This window comes from Sebastes fasciatus, chromosome 1, assembly GCF_043250625.1.
Source record: "Sebastes fasciatus isolate fSebFas1 chromosome 1, fSebFas1.pri, whole genome shotgun sequence".
NCBI lineage: Eukaryota > Metazoa > Chordata > Actinopteri > Perciformes > Sebastidae > Sebastes > Sebastes fasciatus.
This window is the reverse complement of record NC_133795.1, coordinates 30,096,333-30,115,062: the sequence shown is the minus strand read 5'-3', so window position 1 is coordinate 30,115,062 and position 18,730 is coordinate 30,096,333. Positions and strand designations below refer to the sequence as shown.

The 18,730-nt window shown below is 39.5% G+C and overlaps 1 protein-coding gene across 4 annotated transcripts in view; it reads right to left on the bottom strand.

Moving 5' to 3' along the window:
* Positions 1–18,730, bottom strand: part of ppp1r16b (protein phosphatase 1, regulatory subunit 16B) — a 108,387-nt gene that overhangs the window by 39,240 nt on the left and 50,417 nt on the right. For all 4 annotated transcript variants that reach the window (XM_074642385.1, XM_074642393.1, XM_074642400.1 and 1 more), the window contains exon 3: positions 495–565. In XM_074642385.1, coding sequence (XP_074498486.1) covers positions 495–565 — 71 coding nt within the window. The remainder of the gene's footprint in view (positions 1–494; positions 566–18,730) is intronic.

Here is an 18,730-nt window from a genome sequence, read left to right as displayed (position 1 = left end):
TCTTATGGGCCACACTCACTTGTTGACAGCTTCACTGAAAAGGGTATGCTGTCATTTTTGCTAAAACATAGTTTTTGCCTTTACTTGACAGTTCAGAGGCAGAGACTGGAAAAGTTGGGAGAGAGACGGGTATGACATGCTACCAAGGCGCTCCACATAATCTATCATTTATAAAGAAAGTGGGTCTAACCATCAGGAGAACATTGGGGCTCATTGTCTCGCTCAAGGACACTTTGGCATAAAGACAGAAGAAGCCGAGGATCGAACCGCCAAACCGGTGATTATTAGACGACTACCTGCTGGTGTTACCAGAAGACATCTTGCTCTATTTGTTATGCTTGACACGCAGCTAACCCTCTATCTATGTACTTAACATAATTTATTATTTTCAGTTTGAGATAAGATGCCATCAGTGCCACAGTTTCAGAGAAATAATCAAAACAGTAAGAAAGACCAAAGGTGGAGAGAGACAAGACAGAGTTGGACGTTCTTACCTGATGCAGGGCGGTGAGGCCGTCTTCATTGCAGAGGTCTGGACTCACATTGTTCTTCAGCAGGTAGCGCACTGGTGGAAAAGAGATGGAGAAACACATAAGTGAATGTGGAAGTATTCAGTTTGCTGTCACAAGTTGCGAGTTAAGAGGCACACGTGTCGCATGGTGATACAGATGTTCAGTTATGATCAATATTTCAGAAAGAATACGCTGTTCTGGATGGAGGATAAGGGCATGATGAGATTCCTCTTGATTGCTCACGCAGCTTGCAGACGCACCTTTACTTAACCTTTTGTTACCCAGTGACATCACCAATCAATCTGCAATCCATTAATCCCACCGCATCATCGTGATGCATCCCTGCAGGAACTTCAATCTCTCAAATTATCAGCCCTGCCAGGATGTTACCAAACTGACCTTGGAAATATGGATGAACGACGGGTGACAGCAAGGGGAGGGTTGGTGATGGAGGATGATGTAATGACGCTTGGGATTACACTGTTTGTCTGCCTCATAGTCCCAACAGATAAACCCTCTGCCCAGACCCTAATTCACAAAATATCAGCCATCACAGTCTGCACACTGGACGGCTGCCTGACTGCTAACACCGCTAAACCCGCTGGCCTGAGCAGGAAGTGGCGGTGGCACAAAGGGCTCCTCTCCACGCCAGCATTATTCCCCGTTTTTTGGCAGTGATGCCATCTGCCTTTATTTTACAGAGACAAAAAAACAAAACAGAGCAAGTGGATAAATCAGGTTATGATGCCGAAAAGAGAGATGAGGGAGATTTGGGATGATAATTGTCACATTTGTCCCTCAGACTGCCAGAAAAACTGTCACACACACACATGAAGTAGATATGCGTATAAAAACACAGTAGAGGCTGGAGAAACATGCAATAAACGGCAGCACAGCACAGACATGGATGTCTACATCGCTGTCAGAAGTTTTTCCAACACCCCAAAAAGTATTATATTCATGAATAATGATGGTAGAACAAAAAACAGCTGATTAATCGATTAGTCCACCTACAGAAAAATAACTATTTTGATCATCGATTGATCGTTTTCAAGCAAAAATGTCAAGCATGACCTAGTTCCAGTTTATCACTTGTGAGGAATTTCTGCTTTTCTCTGTTTTATAGCATTATAAACAGAATAATTTGGGGTTTTGGACTGTTGGCTGAACTAAACATGGCATTTTGAAGATGTCACCTTGGGTTTCTGGAGTACTGTGATAGGCTTTTTTCACTATTTTCTGACATCATTAAGCCCCAAAGATTAACCAATTAATCAAGAAAAGAATCAGCAGATTAACAAATAATGAAAAATAGTGAGAGCAAAATGTTAGAGCAGCAAGATGCTTTTGAGCAAAGTACTGAGTGTAGGCCACCTGCGTTTTGACTCTTCAGGTCAGGTATATAAATGATTACACTACACACTCCTTACAATCCTTTTCATTTATATAGCTCTTTGTTCTCTCTACAAGCATCACACACACAGTAATCAGGACAGGAGTGATAATTCAATGATAAATGATCGTCTTTCAATGGAATCGTATCGTGTTGACGTCATATATCGAGATATTGTGACACACAATTGCGTCGTCTGACAATAACAAGCACATAATAATAATAATACATTTTATTTGGTGGCGCCTTTCTAGACACCCAAGGACACCTTATAAAGGATCAAATTAAACATAGACAGATAAAAACTACTGGACATACTAACTCAAATTCTCAGAGAATCTGATCAAACTCAGTTAAATCAAACTATTGTCTTAATCTGATTACTATTAGTATTAGTGTGCATGTAAACACAGTCAGTGTAGAGCTTTTCTCTATAATTTCACATATGTTCATTTTGCACTAATGTTCTTAATTAAATGAGAAAATACTCAGAACATTTCATTCGTCAAGTATTTAATTCACACATGTGGTTATTTCATACAGACTATTTATTGAGTTAGAAGAAAACATATTGTGATATATATCATTATCAATATACAAAATGACCTATATCGGGATAAAAGATTTTGGCCATATCCCCGAGCCTCAACCCTAATACACCAATTTCAAATGCAATTTGTATGAGAAAGTCAATGACAGATGAAAAGCAGGTTCTTTGGGAGGTGCTGCACATGACATCTTTGGCTCAATCGCTCTTGAGTTAAGAACGGTTCGAGCTTCTAGAGGAGAGCCCGTAATATGAACTGCATTTTGATGTGGCAGCTAATAAAGACGATGGAGGAAGGGAGGTCGTGACAACAAGATGTATATGGAAGAAAATTGACCAGTAGACAGGTCGGTATTTATGCACAGTGGCTGTGTTGCAGGAGTTTCGTCTAAGTGAGAGTCAGATGTTAGTGCTGTTTGACGATAATGGCAGCTGGTCATCACGGAAACGCATTGTGCAATCCACAAAATGTGGCAGAGGGAGTGCTTTTTCTACAGTAAAGTAGATTGATGGAAGTGCAGCCATCACCAGCCCCCAACCTCCATTATCCCACTTCCTGAATCCTGCAGCTATTAGACCTCAATTAGGCTTCTGATAAGCATCGCTGTCAACATCTAACTGTGATATTTGTCTTTTGCCAGAACATTTTTCAGTATTATGTATTATCACAACCATGTACACAGGGAGCTCAGCAGCAGACAGATCCCCAACACCAGCTGCCTTTAAAAACAAAGGACACCAGACGAAATGAGCTGCTGCCTGCTTCTCTGTTCCTGCTTTCCTGGAAGAGGTAAGCGAGGAAAAAAAGAAATATTACAGCGAGTGCCGAGAGAACTGGACCCAAGGTTATACAGTGCAAGCTCAGGCTGACATCCAATAAATGTCACACACCGTATCTGCTCTCCACTGTGGATTCGCAGTGCTGTGTTGTACAACCTGGATTGTAAACAACACATCTCAGAGGAACTACAGAACCAACATCAGGCCGGCGGCCGACATAAGCTGCATCATCCGTGATTTTCTTGTAATTACACACGCAGGTGTTTTTTTCAGTATTTCAAAACCTTCAGGGGACTTTCTAAATGTCATGTTTAGCTGCCTAAGGAGATTATAATTGGATTTAAATTGGCTTGAAAAACGCATTTAAATAACACTATTTAGGATGCACTGAGCACAAGGTTTCCCGGAAAATAACTGATTGCATTACTTTTATTACCTTATTCCCAGAGGAGGCCAGAGGAAAGTCATTTTGTGACTCTCAATAAGTAGCAGTGGAATATAAATCCATTTGTATTATAAGTATAAGAAAAGCCTGAAGCAGCATATATAAGTTGCTGCACTATGAGGTACTTCACGTTTTTCAAGCAAAGCAAGCTCCATTGAAAAGGGTTTGCCACAATATATGCTATAACATAACATAACATAACATAACATAACATAACATATAGGCAGCTTTTTGTAATACAGTACATTCAGAAAGTATTCAGAAAAAACTGAAATATCACATTGAGTATTCATACCCTGAACTGAAGACTTAGTTGAAGCACCTTTGGCCTCGATTACAGCCTTGAGTCTTCTTCTACTTTCTGAATGCTCTGGGCATATCTGATTTATGAATAGCATAATCACTTCTAAAGAAATATATATATAAAAAAAATTACATCTAAGCAACTAAATAACTGAAAAAAAGCACCACTGCTAAGGAAAAAATGCAAGCCAAGAAGCAAAACTGACAAACATGCAGTATTTGTCTGTTGTAATAGAGTAAAAAATAAAGCTAAAGAAAAACTCTACAACACCATAATGTTAATTAAACCTAATGTCGGTAAAATAATTAAATTTGCATAGAAGAGGTCTAGGTTCTGATATTAGCTGCAGTGACAAAGCCTGGTCAGTTTTATAGGAAGAATATAAGCTATTTTTTTTTTTCATGTGAGAGACAAAAAACAACCTTTGAAACAATTTAATAAATCCAGATTTAACTGAATGCAATTAGAGCTGCAATGATTAATCGATCAGTTGTCAACTATTAAATTAATTGCCAACTATTTTGATAATCGATTAATCGGTTTGTGTAATTTTTTAAGAAACAAAAGTCTAAATTCTGATTCCAGCTTCTTAAATGTGAATATTTTCTGGTTTCTTTACTCCTCTATGTCAGTTGAGTTGTGGACAAAACAAGACATTGGTCAATATTTTTCACCATTTTCTAACATTCTCATATAAACCAAACAACTAATCGATTAATAAAAAAAAATCAACAGGCTAATCGACAATGAAAATAATTGTTAATTCACTTTTTAAACGTTTTTTTAAGCTTTGGCCCGAGACCTCACCTCACCCCTTCATAACACCACCATTATCTATTTGTGCTTTCCTGATTCTTAATTTACCCTAACAAATGATTTACTACACCGATGAGTCACAGTCTTGGTGCGACTACTCCAATAGTTGTCATGAGAGGATTTCAGAAGGTCATGAAAGGATTTATTCATTGATTTTTTTCAGAGTAGACATTCACCTCTTTCTTGCCCCGGTACGCTGAGTTATCAGAGTTCAGCTGGTGGGGATTCAGTGCTTTGTAAAAGGACACTTCAATAAAACCGATACCCGCTATAAGAGGAGTTTGAACAAAGTCTTCTGGTTGAACACCTGATTGAATAATTTAAAGTTTTAGAACCTCTTTTATAAATAATGTTTTCAGGTGTCGACCTTTTCATCCACAGGAAGATTTATTATTAAAGACATGCCATCAATCACCTGCCTGTCAACCAGCATTACAGCTGCAGACACAGGATCAAGGCCCTGTACTATATTATATGCATACACAATACTAAAGACATTCTCAGGTCTGTAATCCACACAAATGAAAAAAGAGCACATTTCATAACAAAGTGTGGACATGTTGCCACGTTGGTCATTGATTATACGTCAGCTAATAATCTCGTTATGACGTTTTAGACACGGCAGACCTGTCAAGCTGTTAATGGGACCGTAGTAGTGACGGATAAGAAGCCATTTAATGAGTTTTGAGAGTGGTATATTTTTTTACGCCTCACCAAATCTATAGAAACAAGAGCAAAAGTGAAAGAAATGAATTAACTGCTCTAACGTCAGATGCATTATCCTAACTAGCTTTCAAAACATAAAAGAACATGTTGGAAAGACAAAGCAACAAAACAGATTGAAGACAGAAAAACTCAACAAGTGGTTGCAGTATAATTACAGTAATACTGCACATTGTTATCTAAAGCAGAGCTTCTCAATCTTTCCCCTTACAAGATAGAGAATAAACCCCCTCATGTGCACCCCTTCATGAATGTCCCTTGGGATTATTGGACATATAACCTATTTTTTACATTCTATAGTCTTAGTTATGTGAAATAACAACACTAGGGTTGTCCCAAATACCATATTTTGGGCTTTGAAGCTTCGGTGAGAAATATTTGAAAGTATTCAAAGCTTCGCAACGCAGCATGGTGCAACGGGCTGACATGTTCTTCTGTCTGTCTCCATCTCACTCGTTTCAGTGCCCAAGACAGCGCCGCTGCCGCACTACTGTACATACATACACGCCTCTACACACAACAAACAGCAATATCTGTCTGAGAAGAACTAATACTAATCAATGATGAGTATGAATAAAGAATAATATTGTGTGGAATTATTCCTTATTTCATGGGCTATTTGGGGATATTACATACTTGTATATAAAAAATTCAATAAAATGTAAAAAAAAGAAGCATTCGAATAGTGATTTGGAGGTAGAATATCGCGGCATCGGTCAAAGCTTCGAAACATTCGGGTCAGCCCTAAACAACACAGAAAGACATTAGACGTATTAAACATATTTGAAGATTCTAAGAGTTATAGATTTGTTACATTAGAACGTAATTTATTGACTATACTGTAGATTTAAAAAAAGTTTAATATTATTTGTTGAACTGTGAAGCCTTTAGTTTAAAAAAAATTATATATATATATATAAATTATTATTATTATTATTATTATTTAAATGATTTAATCTAAAAACTTTTCATGGACCCCCTGTGAGAGTGCCACAGACGCCCTGGGGGGCCCCGGACCCCATTTTGAGAATCCCTGGTCTAAAGTGCCAGAAAGGTTGTGGGGATCTAAATAAAGTCAAACCTTAAGTCCAATCCATCCGACATCTCGCTAATAAAAAAACTAACCACAAAATGTATGAATAATCTCAAATCCTGGTCTGGAAAACTTTACTGTGAATAAAGCATTTTTCTCTGATCAGATAACAGAGATCTGATTTCTGTTGCATTCAGTCAGACTGAAAACAATCCAGTTTCATGATAAACAATACAGTGGTGGGAAAGTGAAAAAGGGATGAGCGATAGAGTCTGCGTGAACAGCAGCACTAGATAAACATAAACACTACCCTGTCACTGTCTCCTTCCCCCGCTGGAACACCCAGCCATTAATCTCCATTAAATACTGACTGGTGGTACATACTGTACATAAAGCTCTGCTGTCGTATATATATATATATATACACACACATACACAGAGTATGTGCATGTGTACGTAGGTTAAGACATTATTGTTTTCATGTTATTCCTCATTCACGTGGGACCCCCCTTGTGTTTGTATTCAACATACTGCACACGGCGATGTATAACACTTTTTGTTTTCGCGTTGTTCGAGCAGGAAAAGTAACCGGAAGGTGACAGTTGTGTGTAATGGTGTCTGTCGATCTGTCGGTGCCCGCTCTTCAGGCTGGAAATTACACATTTAAAAATAAAAAAAGTGCTGGAAACCAGAGTGAGACTGCCAGATGCACATGCAGGCAGCAGAGACACACTCATCACCAACACCACTGAAACAGCTTGATATTTCACTGGTTTTTAGGCAGGCATGCACCAAAATATATACAGTATATATATAATATATATAATATGCATTGGTGCTGAATTGCTTCCTCTGTGTGAGAGGGTGTGCGCTGAGGCATTAGTTGAGATGAAATAGCTTTGAGTTGTGATGTGTGATGTATCTGAAGATGAGAGATGTTTAAAGAGCTAGAGGAGGAAGGCAGAGAGATGACTCGTTTAACATTTATGAATGTTTCTGTTGCTCTGTTTTGTTTCTTTTAATGCATATTTTATGTTGTGTTTTGTTGTTTGATTTTTTTCATGTCTGGGTGGAATATTTGTTTTTTGTTCTCAGTCTTTGGTCTGTCTGAACCAATTTGTGTAAACAATGTTAAATAAAGTGCTTATGAAATTCAAATGCTCTACCATTTAGGCAATATACTGCAGTTACAATATGAAGGTGGTGCGTGAATGTGACTATAAAGCGTGCATATGACAATGTGAGAGTGTCTGTGCAATGATGATGGCCTCCTTTACCATGTCATACAGCGATGCACACAGTGATGTATACAAATGCATCAATGCTGAGGCAAAATCTGGATCAATTTCTCTCTGCTGTCAAGTATTCTTTATTGTTACTTTAAAATGGAAAAAGAGCAACAAACTACATTTTCTTATAAGATCTAACCACAGACGTTTCTGCACACTTTAGATGATACAGTATCTCTCAGTTAATGCAGTCAGTTCCTTTTCAGGTTAGTGAGAATAGAAAATGCATTTTCAGGTTATATTTTGTTGTTGTTGCATTTCAAATTTCAGAGATGCATAGATAAACAACAGTTTTACATCTACGGCAGAATGTTTGATCTGAATCGATTCGAGTGTGAACGGTGATAGTCAAAGTGAAATTCTGTCTCTTTTTGTTTGGAATATATATACTGTATATTGGGCCCGATAAATTATCATCAGATAATGGAACATTTATATCATTATGTATTATTCTGATACTGAACTTATCAGCTGATAATATGAAGCAAAATTGCCTTTATTGACTCAACAAGTGCAGCATCTACACACTCTGATACAGTAGAATGGCGGTATGCACCTTTAAAGTTGCTTTGCGATGTGGATGTTTTTCAGTTGCAGAGAAAGACAACACAATTTGAAGTAAATTTTTTAAGATGAAAAAATAAAAGAACATTTGAAAAGTCTTAGAACTGTTCTTTGTTTTTGTTGTGTTGATAATAGTGATGTCAGTTAGATTTGGTTATGTCAGAGCCATGGAATATTAAATCCTCCATCTTAGCCTTTCTTACCCTCGGGTGTGCATAAACAACAGCTTATTAACTTCTTTTAAAAAAAATACAAAAATATTAAATTATCGATTATCTTATCGGTCTCCGCCATGAGAGGCAGGTAATTATCGGTTATCGGTATCAGCTGAAATAAATCCATATCGTGCATCTCTGCTATAAAGTTATCGCTATGTTGTACCTCCAAAGATAACCTCTAAGATGTGATTCGTCTCACACACGCACACACACACACACACGCACACACACAACAGTTCAAACACAATCCCTCCCGGCCGAAAGATCGACAGCTGAAATATTGTTGTTTTCAGATAAAAAGAGAGAGAGCACATTAACAACAAAACAACAACGACACACAAACAACTCCCTTTTAGAAGCATTAACTAATTAACATACTGTAATTACACCGGGAGGAGAAGAGGAGAGACAAAATAATGTCAAAACCTCATAAATGTGACTTTAACTCAGTAATTACAATTATAAACACTGTTAAAATGTCAATTAGCAGAATTTATCAGCTATAAAAGAGGTCTGGCATTAGCATATTGATTATGTGATAACTAACAGAGTATCCATGTAGCGTGCTGACTAGCATTTAGTAGTTAGCACTGAATAGCTAATGCTGACCAGTATGTCAGTATTCTTGCAAATATTTTGTCATAAAGTATTGGACAATTGAAATGAATGTCTGAACCACATTTCATGGCATCTGTTCAATGGTTAGAAAGATATTTTAAAAAACAAATGTTGACCTGCTGGTGGAGCTCGAGGAAAAGTCAGGGGATCACAAATGTCTGCACAAGATTTCACGCCAATCCATCCAATAGTTGTTGAGATATTTCGATCACAGTGACCGACATTGCCATCCTTTGAGTCACTAGCAGGCTACAAATTAAGAAAACCAGCAAAAATTTGAGATGCTGGACGAAGATATTTTTTGGCATTTTTGGTCGATAAATGACTTAAACAATTAATCATTGTATCCATTACTTTCTGTTGATCGACTAATCGATTGAGAACTTGAGTAAATTGGTCAAAAACACCTACCTTTACAGCAATATTTGCTATGCTGATTTAGTGACTTCAGTTCAAAGTCCTGTTTCATGAACAGATAGTGTTACTTTTCATCTTGCATGTCTCATTAGCAGCGTGTAGACTCAGCCTTAATGACCGACGGCACTTGAAAATGTGCAACTTCTTTACTTTTATCTCACCCGTGGCATACGAGTTTTATGATAAAAGGAAAAGGGATCTTAGAGAATATATCATAGAGCAACCCTGACAGGGAAGTGCCGGAGATAAAATGTTGTTACACATCACACGGACAGATACATTGATACAAAGAGATGCAGAGAAAGAGAGGGGGGGAGAAAGTCAAATAGAGTTGGAGCTACACAAACCACGAATGGGATTCCTATCTGTCTGTGCCACCACCCAATGCGGCCGAGCGAACGCACACACAAACACAAAATTCTTTAAAAAGAAATCCCTTACATCGAAGGGTCACCATGGTGATTATCTATACCGCCACAAAAAAAGTCAGTTACACAACGCTGCAGAAATCTCATGCATGTCTTCCTGGGCAGGTCCCATAAATTCCCATCGAGGGAGGAGACGGAGCTGCACGAGATGCTTCCCAAAAGATAAAAGATACATCAACAAACAACAGCGCAGGAACAGAAAAACACCCTTCCTTCCTGTTATCTTACTGTGCCTCCATGTGTGTGTGTGTGTGTGTGTGTGTGTGTGTGTGTGTGAGAGAGAGAGTTGGAGATGGAAACAAATCCCAAGTGAATGAACTTTGACTCTACAGGAGTTATTTAGGTCAGAAGTTTCCTGAACTCGGATTATTGATAAGAGATATTCACAAACAGGAATGTGTGCTCCAACGTGAAGCCAGCCAAGTTCATGAATATCATGAATACTAATATGTTGTAAAGTTTCTTTAGTTTTTTATGTGTGTTCTTATTAAAACTGTAAATCCTTTTTTACTGCAGGGAACATCTAAACAAAGCTAAAGTGACACTTTGAGTAGGTAGGTTGCCTTAATGTACTTTTATGCATCTGTAACAGTTTCTACACGAGACCCTGCATGTATTAGACAGGTCATGTGTGATGGTTGGTCTGGCCTCAGGTTAGGATACAGTAAAAACTATACTGAAGCTGAGGTTTTGCAGGAGGCTTTGCTTGATGTAAAGTGAGAGGAGCCACTTGTTCCACAAGTATTTTTCCTCACTCTGAATTTCCATTTCATCATCTTTTTCAATGACATCCTCAATGTTACTGAACATAGAAGCACAGGACTCTCTCGGATAAACGGCCCTCTAGGTTTATGTTATGGCCACAAGTTTGAATTATTTCATCTACATTCCTTAGAAATTATGTTTTTTCTTTCAGTTTGATGCGGTGGCGGCTCTAAATTCGACAATACCCATGAACCTTGGATCGCCGTCGCTACGGAGAAGAGACTAGTCAGAGGCGCAGAAGAGAGCTGTTGCAAATTCAAGACGCTTTGTCATTGCAATTGTAAGATGCAGATTATATTATTATTTTTCTTGTAAAATCTTCATCACCTGCAAGTAACAGAATTTTAGGCTCCTTGATTGGGTATTTCTTACCAAAAATGCACCTTGGAAGTCGGAGTTAACCTCTCAATTTACGTTTTTACGTAAACATTTATTAAAGAATCATTGCAAAAGCGATGTGCCAGTTTTAAAAGACACTTTTCTTTCAATCAATATCCAGTTGTTAGGACAGCTGTTGCCTTGTGATCGGGATCCTGCTGTCCTAATTAGACAGAAAGTTGACATAACGCTTAGGACAAATAATCCTGCTCCAAATGCGCATCTGATGCAAACAAACCAATAAGAGAGCTGCACACAGCATCATCTGCTGTTATAAATCAACATCAGACAACGTTAATTGTTTAACATACTATATCCGTTAATGTAATTTTAGGTTTATTGACAGTGAGGTGTCATACAGTATTATTCAGATTATCTCAACAGAGCGGTCTTTAAATTTCCACAGTTTGAACAGTGAACAAAATAAATTGAATCAATGTCAAAACTTCAGCAGGGTTTGGTATGTATTGTATTGTATTGTATTGTATTGTATTGTATTGTATTGTAAGCCCGGCACCCCGCAGGGTTCAAGCATCGAGGAATTATGTATTTTTAAGATGTTTTTTTTAAACTAAAATGTGTTATACAAATAGCAAACTCCTTTAAGGAATAACTTGAATTGGTTGTATGCTTAATGTTAGCAAGTGCAGTCGAGAGAGAGAGAGAGACAGAGAGAGAGTGTATGGGTGTGGTGGTGAGTGTGAAGTTATCAGTAACGTTTTGAACGTAGCAGTGCAGTGTGTATGCAGTTTAGGTTGTCAGTGCATAAATAAAAAGCCATGTTCCCGAGTCCTGCTGATTAAAGTGAGCGGGTTAGCCCAGAAGTTAGCCAAGACTTTGGCCCAGGCTCACTTAAGGTGGAGCTATCCTTATTGTAGTGACAAGCTTGTTCCTGAAAAGGCACTTGGCCGCCGGGCCTAACAACTTTTCTGGCGGAAACCCTGTTCAGAGATTGGATTTAAAGTAATTGTCCTTTTTAAAAGCCCGGTTTGTGCTGTCATCTATCGCGCCGCATGAAAAAAGAGCCCTCATAAATCATATCAGTTCACATTGTGAAATTGAGTCGCTTGTACAAGTACTATAACCTTCCGTCTTTGCAGCTGCACAGATGAGGATCTCTCGGAGTTCATTTCAGGATTCATTTTTATGAGCCTACTTATTCCTGTTCAGGAAATCCCTGGCAGATAATTGATGTGGGAGCCTCACATCATCATCATCACAGCATATTGCATGGCACGCATGTCGAGAATTTAAACACATCTATAACACCTGCATGCCTCTTGTCATGGAAGACCCTTTTGTATGTACAGTAGAGTTAATAGCATCTTATTGTGAGGGTTTAGCCCAGGATGCTGACTCATAGCGATCCCCCTGCAGGCTCATATCTCACAGCCAGTGATCACTGATAAGAGGGAACGGCCGTTGAAGTGAGGATCAAGTAAAGATTGTGATATGAGACGGGCTGTGTGAGTTCAGACGCAGAAGGAAAATTGATTTTCTCTCCAAAGTATTTCTCTTTGCTGTATCGAAGGGATAAATATTTATTGTGAAGCAATAATAGCTGCCACAGAATCCCTTAAATCTCACACACTAGCTGATACCTTTGAGAGAATGGTTTATGTAATAAACCTAAAATGTCACTGTGGTTTATAATCCCCCTGAAACAGTGATATGCCGGTGAGAGGTCAGAGTCTAATGCACTGCAGGCAACACTGACAGTCCCACGTGCTCCATAAAACATTCAGAGATGGGGTCAAATGAAATACAGAGACAAGGGTGGTACACTCCAGGCTGCTCCCAGCGAGTTTGCTGAATTCCCCCTACTTTAATGAATGTTTTTCCATTTGTCACAAGAGGATAAAGCTTGTTTTGGACGTATTTTTGGCATCATTGACTTAACTAAGGTCCAGTTTTACAAGGAAAAGCAATGTCATATTTGTGGATATTCAACAATTGGTCCCATCATGTTAAGTTTTCGTTCCAATTGACCGATCCTACGTCCCGCCCCTTTTCACTCAGTGCTCAAATAACAGTTGAGTTAGCTTGAACCCGGCAGTCAACTTTCCCCTTTCCTGTTGGGTTATACATGTGCTATATGCTACGTCTGTTCAAAGGTAACATCACTATGTAAGTCACATTACAGTGCTGTCACAATCTTAACAGACACTTTACATTGTATATAGTCACAGTTACTAAGAGGTACTTTCATATTGTGTTGTTTCGATGGTCCCTGTGGACAAAAGCGGTGGTAGTTCCAAGCACCAGAGTCCCTTTAGAAAACCTCTCATGTTACTGCAGCAGCAGGGTCTAACAGTCTGCCCCGCGCCGTCCTGGTTCGGGTTCTACCGTGCCTCCCTTCCCTCCAGCGGGCTCAGCCATACGGTCTGGGCCTCCAGCAGTGTGGTGTCAGTGTTGGCTGACTGATTTTGTTCCATTGTTTATATTATCTCTGCTTCATGCTGAAGTATGTTTCGTTTTGTCAAGATTACCGGACGTAGCAACAGTAACTATGGGATCGTCAATTGGAGCACAGAGCAAAAAGGGGCGGGACTTAGGAAGGGTCAATTAGGTGCTACTGTGTCAGTCAGTACCGTATTCAAATAAAAAATATTTCCTCTTTCTGGTAATTACAATTTTGATCAAATAACTCAAAACAAACACAGTTATGTTTTGTTAAGATATCAGTCAGCCTATCCAAGGTAATTCTAGTTGAACTTTAGTGTAGGGGGGCAAGAACTGAAGTGGATATTAACCTTCACCGTAACTATATTATTATTATCAAAGTAAGCCTCAAAATGTATAAAAAGTTATGAAACTATTTTCCATTATATATTTTTTCCTCAAGCTAGTAGAAAGAGGGTTTTCTGGAGGCTTTTAATCCAAATACAATACATGCAGAGAAGTATTCCCAGATGCTCACCGTGTTCGTTAAGAAACTCCGCAGGATATTTAATCAAACATTTTTAGTCGTGAAACTCACAGTCAGAAGAAAATCAATTACACAGTTCTCAATTAGGTCTGAAAATAATAATAATAATAATACAAAATTGTAGGTTGGCTTAAAATGAATAAATCCTATCTTACATTAAGTTAATGATATTTCCAGTTCAATTATTTACAGCGTGATTACACCTTTAAAAATGAGCTCTTTCTCAGCATTCTGCTACACGGCCCGATCTAGAGGCCAATCTGTTCTTTGAATATTTCTCATTCTGCTCACAACACGGAGGTAATTGATCAAAATATTGCTAGTTTTAACTTCTGTCATCATGCCACGACCCCGTTTCATTCGTTTTTCACAAATTCGCTGCAAATGGAAAAAGGCTGATGTGGCACACATACTCATCAGTGCGCATCAGTTCCCACAAATTAGATACTTTAATCTCAGAACAGTCAAATGGCCCTAAACATCTCAAACAGTGCGGCAGTTTGCAGAAAAATAAGACATTACGATCCTAACGCTCTTCAGGCAAGGTGGCCCTCTCTGCTTTCCTGTCGGCTGCGCAGAAAGTAGGCCACTTGGCACGTCCATAAGTAGCAGCTAAATGACATTGGTTTTAGTAGGACGTTAGGAGAGGAGATCACTGATATAATTAGCATTCCACTGTGTGTTATAATTATCCTCCACATGGTGAGCCGTTAAGGGACTTTAATTGTATGTTACACTGCTTTAACAGATGTAGTTAGACGGCACACAGCCGGGAAGGCAACAGGAAGACACTACACGCCGATGATTGGGATGCAGAAGGTGTTCTCCGGGTCGTCGTGAGCAAATTAACGTTGAAATAGAATAAACATAACATACTCCAATGATCTCAGGTTTCGATTTGAAAAGATGATTGGACCTCGCTCTAGAAGTCAGACACAGTTAAAGCACTCTAATGATGTAATTAACAGGCAAATCCTTCAAGTGGCCCGCTGACACTGTGGACATACTGACAAATCCCCGGGCGTCGTCATGTTGTTCACAAACATTAGCTGACTTCAAAGCTCACTGCGTCAGATTAACTCCAAGTCCATAAACTCATCTCAAATAATGGAGCCTTTTCACAGTTTATTTCCTACTTATACACTGCCAACATTGTCTGGGTTCCTTTTAAAAGGGGAACTACGCCCATTTTCAAAATTCATACATGTTATTCCTATGAGCTAAGACGGTCCAAAAAATATTAGTAACCATGAACAACTCTCTCCCAAATCCAAAAACTAGAGCGCTAAAACTTGTGATGTCATCAAGTATAAAGTGTGGAGCTGCTCCGTAGACAATGAACAGAGAGAGATGTTATAGATGACACTGAGAGCACCCAAGGGAGTATATGGGAACATTTTCTGTTTCACAACTGACAACACTACAAGAGAATAAAGCTCATTTGAGTATAAAAAAGAAAACAAACATTCTGTGGGTCACAAAATCAGCCTCCCATTTATTGTCTATGGAGCATCTCTAGACTTTATACCCTATGACATCACAAGTTTGAGACTTCTCGCGGTAGTCAGTGTTACCAGCGTTACACGGTGGTCAGGCACACACCGATTACATTACGTACCCACCGCCCCCCACCGTCGTTTTCCTATTTTCACAGAAATAAAACCTGTTTAGTTCATTTTGGCGTATCAGCGGCGTGTTATCTATGCATTGTCGGACGTCGGACGCTACAAACTGAAAGTGAAAGCGTCTGCTCCATACGTAGTCCCAGCTCGGAGTAGCAGGTGTCATATTTCACACACAGGACGAGAGAGAGTTGACAGACCCGAGCGATGGCAGAGGATTTGGTGTCGAAGCGAAAAGCAAACGCACCTATTTGGCAATATTTCAGATTTAAACCCAATGCTATAAGGAAACCATAATGTTAATAAGGCAATCGCCGCGAGGAGGACGGAGCGGCAGCTGGACCGGAGAGGCCAGACACACACACACCAGACGTTAAAGATCAAAGTAAGCACGCTACACATATTGACGTTATCTTTTCTTGTAAAATGTCTGGTGTAATCAGTAACACCGGTGTTGTCACAAGTTTATTAACCGGTGGGAAATTTTCATCACCGTCACATCCCTAGTTCACACATATTGATTGAACATTCCTAGGCCGTGGAAATAACCTAAGCTGATTCCCCATCTTCTTCCCCATCTTTTTCCGGCACCCCCTGCAGCCGCTGCAGCACAAATTCACAACCCCCATTCAATATGAATTGGGAAGACTGGCATTTTCTCCGCAATTTGGTGTGAATGCAGCCTAAACTAATGTTTAGCAAACCAACATTGCCATCGCTGAAGACGTGTCTCTAGTGTGGCTAAAAAAATATAGAAAACAAAATAAAGGTCAACGTTTATTGAGCATTTATTGTAACCGACCTTATCTGAGACGCTGAGACCAGGAACCAATCCAGGCTTCATAATCAGTCATACCAGTGCAGAGTCACATCTCATCAGGTAGAGAAGCAGATGGAGAGGCAAAAGCCATTTAAAAAACATCCCTTTTACCAAAACATTTCAATTAATCCTCTTCCCCTCTCTAGCAACCTTCCAAACCTGGAAAGCCAAGCTGCCCTAAAATACCACATTAGCTCTTGTAATTGAGTTTCAACTGCTTCTTGCAGATTTTATTTTATATTAAAACAGGATTATTGACATAATAAATAAACGTTTTGCCCAATTTTGCAACCTAAATACAATTCAAAAGTAATGTTCCAGTCTGTACATGCTAATGATCTACAGGAGTTAAAAAGAAAGTTTAGAGACAAACATCAGTACTGTTTGTCTCAGTAATACTCTGGATTATGCGGCATTGATCCATCCAATTAGCTCCAGTGTGCGTACTAAAAGGCATTAAGATAGCAGGCTTCCACCGATTACAGTGAAAGAGAGGGAGGAATAAAAAGGAAAGGGGGGTCAATCTCAACACGAAGACCTGTGCTCACATGTGGGTCTAGTCTTGCGGCGTACTACTGCATATGCCAAATAAAAATAGTATAAAGTCTTTTGTGGCTCCAGAGGGAGATGTGTGAAATCTGATAAATCGACTCATGTGTCACTTGAGGCGGCGTCGGTTGGCGCTGAAGACTACAAGTTTGAAAATGAAAAAAATAGGGGTGTGGATGTTAGAAAGAAGTGAGCTTATCAGACCTCTGCAGCTCGCTCCTCATCTCTGCTTGAGGCAAGCGGCTTGAGGCTACATTAGCCGCTACTAGCATAACACACCCCAATCTCTGTCGGCGGCCGGGTTGCATTGTGGGTAATGTAGGCGCCAGGTTTTGACACGGAAGAATAATGCATGGAACAAAAATAATTCTCTCTCTGGTTCTGCTGTATAGATTTTGATCTTTTCTTTTAACTATAAAAGTGATAAATCAGTACTCTTTTAAAGGACCAGTGTGTAGCATTTAGGGGGATCTATTGGCAGAAATGGAATATAATATTAATAAGTATTTCTTTAGTGTATAATCACCTGATAATAATAATTGTTGCGTTATCGTTACCGTAGAATGCGCCGTAGTTCTCCTACACGCTTGGCACACAGGAGAGGCATCAGCTGGTTGCAATATGCAACCTCACCGCTAGATACCACCAGGTCCTACACACTGCACCTTTAAAGCCAAAGTGTCCTCAGATGCAGTTCCTTTAATGGCCACTAGATGCTGGTACCAAAACACTCTGATTGTACTGAAGTCAATGTAGAAACTGACAACTTTTCTCCAAACAAACAAAATCAATCAATTCTCAAAAGCTAATTTTACTTCTTCTAATGTGTCTCAGTGTCAATTTTGAAAATTGTTGTTCTATCGGGGGTATGTTGAGGCTTAAAAACGTAGCGGTATATTTTTTGACTGTCGTGTGCCTTGATTGATAACTCCTCAGGCAGCTGCAGCGGTTGACATGTGTTCATCCCAGCTCAGCTCCACTCCGCTGCCCCCCCCCCCCCCCCATTTGGATTTCAGTTAAACTGATAAAAATGGCAGAGAGTACGGTCGAGGTTATTATTGGTATTTTATCAAATCTGAATCTAGTATTTAATCTGCTTTTCTGACCCGGAGTTTAAATCCCAAATCACTTTTGCTTTAGGATAGTTTTCAGGTAAGTCAAAACATTTTAAAATGTGCTCTCACTCTACATTAAATCCATCCAGGCCACAGGTGTTTCTGGAGTTTCAAAACATACAATTAAAGAGGTCACTCACTGGGCCTCTAGGGGTTAACGTGATCAATCTAAGTGTTGTTAACGAGACCCGCTGCCCCGCTTTGGAGGCCTAATCCTCGTTGGATAATCCAGAATCCTATTGCAGGATTTACTGTATGGTGGAGGGCTTTTCATTCACTGTGATGAAGGGGGGGAGGTAGGTGGGCAGGTGGAGAGACACTGGAAGACATTACGAGGTGGTTTAGAAAGAGTGGGGGAGCAGCGGGGTGCTGATCAGGCAGTCGGGGGATTGGCAGCAGTGGATCAAGCCCGACTGCCACTTGGAACAACTTGGGCAGGCCAGCGTGGCAGGCAGGTGGGTTTTA